The 5,042-nt window shown below is 41.5% G+C and overlaps 1 protein-coding gene across 1 annotated transcript; it reads right to left on the bottom strand.

Moving 5' to 3' along the window:
* Nucleotides 1-1,738: 1,738 nt before the first annotated feature.
* On the bottom strand, nt 1,739-2,677 carry LOC143385254 (olfactory receptor 1G1-like). The gene has a single exon (XM_076840635.2). It carries the CDS (start codon nt 2,585-2,587, stop codon nt 1,739-1,741), a length of 849 nt encoding a protein of 282 aa, XP_076696750.2. The 5' UTR covers nt 2,588-2,677.
* Between the last annotated feature and the right edge of the window lie 2,365 nt (nt 2,678-5,042).

Raw genomic sequence — 5,042 nt, forward strand, 5'->3', positions numbered from 1 at the left:
TAGTAATAATTTTGGTCAATTTCATCCCACAATCCCTCTTTTTCTTGTCCTTCCTCCCTCCTATGCCAGTTAGAATGGCAATCATCAAGAATATAAATATAATAAATGCTGGTGAGGATGTGGGGGAAAGGTACATTTACATGTTATTGGTAGGACTGCAAATTAGTACAAACACTTTGGAAAGCAGTATGGAGATTCCTCAAAAGACTAGAAATATGGACCATATGGACCAGACATCCTACTCCTTAATGTTTATTAACAAATGAACATACTACAGTGATACAAGTGTATCAAAGTTTATAAGCAGCTCAATTCACAATAGCAAAGTTATAGAGCCAGTCCAGGTGCCCATAAATAGATGAGGGTAAACAAAAGGTAGCATATATACACAAAGAAGTTTCACTCAGCTATAAAGAATGAAATTATGACACTTGCTGGTAAATGGATGGAACTGGAGACCATCATGCTAAGTGAAATAAGAGACCAAGAAAGTAAAGAGCTGAATGTTTTCTCTCATAAGTGGAAACTAAATCAGAGTAAGAAAAAAAAAGTGGGAGCAGTTTGGATTCTCTCTGATGTGCAGATACTAACACATAATAAATGGGAGAGGGAAGAATAAAAATTCATTAGATTAGACAAAGAGGGATGAAGAAAAGGGGGACAATTGGAATAGGAAAGACCTTAGAATAAATCCGACCTAACTTTCCTGTGCTCATGTATGAATACATGACCAGTGAAACTCCAATTCATGTACAAACACAAGAATGGAAAGTTATACTCCATGTATGTGTATTATGTCAAAATACACTGTCATGTATATCCAAAAAGAACAAATAAAAAAAGAAAAAATAGAAGGGAGATTAGTGGAGTAGAGGAAGGGAATTGCAAGGGAAGGAGGAGGGACCAAAAAAGGGGAGAATTGCCGTGTACATACATGAACATACCACAGTGAGTTCTACCTTTATGCATATCTATAAAGCACCAATTAAGAAAAACAATAACTAGGGGCCGGAGAAATGGCTCAAGTACTAGTGTGCTCACCTGTGTGAGTGAGGTACTGGGTTCGATCCTCAGCACCACATAAAATAAAATATTGTGTCCACCTAAAGCTAAAAAATAAATATTAAAAAAGAAAAACAATAACTAAATAGAAGTAAGACCTGTAAACTAGAGGAAAAGGATCAAGGGGAGGGAGAAGTTGAGGGAAAAAGAAAGCACTTGGGACTGAAATGGAGCAAATCATATTCCATGCATGCATGATTATGTCAAAATGAATCTATTATGTACACCTAGAATGCATTTAAGAAAAGATAAGAGAACCTTTTTTTTTCTGGTAAAGTGAATTAGCAGACACAGATGACCTCTGTTTTTCCTCTCGCCTAAACACTTAAAAGTCCTCCTGACCTTTGTTTCAGTGAACTGAATTCAGACTGAATTACGGCCTTTCCCTCTATTGTGGTGGCCTTGAATAAAGTCTTCCTTACTGTTTAAATTTGTCTGGTATAAATTTTTGCCTTTCCATCCTGTAGGGATTTTGAGATTCTTTTTTGCCAAACTGTAGCCCTGTCCTTGAACAGTTAGTCCTAATCCCAGTCTGGCATTCCTCACTGGTTAAACCTCGTTGTGATGCTAAGAATCCGTCCTGTCTTGAATTTGAATTCTTCAAAAATAGGAATAGAGGAGTCCAATTAGGAAGGTGTTTTGAAGAGCTTTGGCTTCTACTCTGGGGAACTGCCCTCTACTGATGAGTAGTACAGCATTTTCCCAAGCCAAACAATCTCCGCAAAGCCCCCTTCATGTCCTTATTCCTCAGGCTGTAGATAAAAGGATTCAGCATAGGGGTGACCATTGTATACATAATCGAAGCCACCATTCCAGTATCTGCTGAGTAGGAGGATGAGGGCTGGAAGTACACCAGGAAGACAGTTCCATAGAAGAGAGTGACCACTGTCAGGTGAGAGCCACAGGTGGAGAAGACTTTGTGTTTCCCCCCAGCAGAGGGGATCCTGAGGATGGTGTGCATGATGTGGGCGTAAGAGACCAGGACACACGTGAGAGGGACCACGCCCGAGAGGGCAGCTTCAGCGAACATCGTGATCTGAAAGGATCGGGTGTCTGAACAGGCAAGCTTGAGGAGTGGGAGAAGGTCACAGAAGAAGTGTGGGATGGAGCGGGAGGCACAGAAGGAGAGCTGAGCCATCTGGAGAGTGAGGGAAAGGGCCAGGAGGTTGGAGCAGAGCCAGGATGTGGCCACCAGCAGCAGGCATCGCTGGGGACACATGACAGTGGTGTAGTGCAGAGGCAGGCAGATGGCCACGTAGCGGTCATAGGCCATGATGGCCAGCAGGAAGTCATCCAGCAGGGCCAGTGCCATGAAGTAGTACATCTGCAGGAGGCACCCAGTGTGGGAGATGGTGTGCTGCTGCGTGTGGATGTTCACCAGCACCTTGGGGACGATGGTGCAGGTGAAGCAGGTATCGATGAAGGACAGGTTGGCCAGGAAGAAGTACATGGGTGTGTGGAGGTGCTGGTCAGAGCCAATGACCAGGATGATGAGCAGGTTGCCCAGCAGGGTGACCAGGTACATGCCCAGGAAGAGCCCAAACAGGAGAGGTTGCTGCTCTGGGTGCTCAGAGAAGCCCAGGAGCAGGAAGTCAGAGATGGTGCTTTGGTTTCTAATTTCCTTCTAAGGAAGAGAAATAAATATAGAATTATGGTTAAGTGAGCTAGACTGAAAATTTCAGAGTCTGATGACTTTGCTATGTGTTTCTAACGTCGGGTAAACAATTCCAGGGATTCTGTGTATGTGTGTGTGTGCATGTATATGTTCCTGTATATATGTCGAGGGAGACAGAAAAAAGAATAAAGCCTTCAGAGCGGAGCCAGCTGAGACTTAGGGGTCTCTGGGTTTGTTGGGAGAGCTCTGATCCCCTTTGCCTCTGACCACCATTGCAGTGAATTAATGTGGATGCAAGAAGTTTGAGAACCAAAAAGCACTTCATCATTAGGGATACATCATTTTAATTTTCATTAACTCTAGATACCAACATCTCTTGTTTCAGAATCAGGGATTTGGCTTCCTGGAGATGAAATAGGATTTTTTCCTCTATTCCCTAGGCTCAGTCTGTCCTTACTCAAATTATAACCTCTCTGAATTGCTGTTTCCTAGTTTGAACCATGTGTAACTTCTTCATAAGTATGGAAGTTATTGTTGAGATAATACATGTGGGAAGCAGGTCTTCGTGGAGGGTAGTGGTAACTGCTATTCTTCAGTAGTTGATGGGTTGACTCTGGAACAAAATGTAATGGGAAGCATCAGCTGACCTGCTTTCTGATTCTGTTTTTCACGTGCCTTTTGAATTTTGGGAACTATTTACCCCATTCAAGCCTAGCTTTTTTTTTTTTTTTTTTTTTAACCTGTAAGATGTAGATAACAATCCTACCTGATAGGTGTGTTGGGACCAAATGTTGAAGTCATCTGAACTTTCTTCATGAACCATGATATGCAATCAAAACCAAAAAATTCCAACTTTCCTGCTTGACAGTGCAGAATAACAAATACAATGAATATTCATAGCAGCATGTCACATTTGTTTATTGTATTGATTAAAATACAATATCCCCTGTGGAGTCTGATAGAATATTTCTACTCTCAGTGGTTTTGAGAAAGTCATGTAACTTCTATCAATTTAATTTCCCACACTTGTTTAAGTGGGATAAGAGTAGAGCTGTTGATTGGCCTTATGATGATGTTATATATCCATCCACCCAGATTGTTGATGACTGGTTGAGTCTTGTGAAAATTAAGTTTTGTGAAGAACCTGGCTGTTGTACTGCTATCCATTGTGTTGCAGACCTTGGGAGAGCTCTAGTGCTTGTTGCCTAGCATTAATTAAAGGTGGAATGAAATATGAAGATGCAGCACAATTCATAAGACAAAAGCAGTGTGGAAATCTTAGCAGTAAGCAACTCTTATAGCTGGAGAAATACGGTCCTAAAATGTGGCTGTGCTTTAAAGATTCCAGAGGTCACAGAAACAGCTGTTGCATTCAATAAAACCCATACATCATCAAAAGCCAATCGAGAACATGGGTAGTGTCAGAAGTTGCTTCACTTACTATTGTGGTAATGCCATACTTCTTAAGTTCTTGTATAAGTTTTTTTAAGGTTACATTGGTTGCATTTTGTGTGATAAAGATCTCATGTTTTATGTAACTTCCAACAGGAGCAGGGAAGTTTATTTGAGCCACGTTAATTTAGTTAAAAAAACATCAATAGGATTATGAAAGAATTTTAAAAATTGAATACAGAAATGTTGCAAAGTAATTGATGTCAGTGTCAATATATTCCATTTGATAGTCTCAATGCTTTTAGTATGAAGTTGGGAGTGGGGAATGAAATACATCTGCTAACAAAAAGCATCAATTCTTTGATCCTGTAATACTGAGACAACAGAATGGATGTGCACTGAGGTTTACCCCATCCAGATCAAAACCCTTGTAAAATGCTTTGTGGATTTCAACCCAACACTTTTGTGTCCAATTAACCACTCCTGTGGGGGCTAATTGGTGGACTAGTAATGAATTTCTACGGTTCACTTGTCTGCATAGAGGTCGTGCTGTGTCTGGCAGTAATCTCCACTGCCCTTCAGATACTCCATAAATGTGTGACCACAGAATTGAGAAATATGTTTACTCATTGAAGATGTGACTTAATCATGCGGCAGGTTCCAAGTCAGTTGTGATACAGGTAGGGGCAGTGGGGGCTGTGGCTGCAGGGCCAGGTAGTAGTGGGGCAGTAGAGGCCGATGAAGGCTGCAAAGGGGGCACCAGCTATCATGCAGTGAGTGGCACCCAGGAAAGTGGTCAAGTAGGAGACAATCTCATTGCTTTTTTTTTTTTTTTCCTTTTGGGTATCAGAGACTGAACTCAGGGGCACTTGACCACTGAGCCACATCCCCAGCCCGATTTTGTATTTTATTTAGAGACAGCATCTCCCTAAGTCGCTTAGCCACCTCATTTTTGCTGAGGCTGGCTTTGAAC

This window comes from Callospermophilus lateralis, chromosome 2, assembly GCF_048772815.1.
Source record: "Callospermophilus lateralis isolate mCalLat2 chromosome 2, mCalLat2.hap1, whole genome shotgun sequence".
NCBI lineage: Eukaryota > Metazoa > Chordata > Mammalia > Rodentia > Sciuridae > Callospermophilus > Callospermophilus lateralis.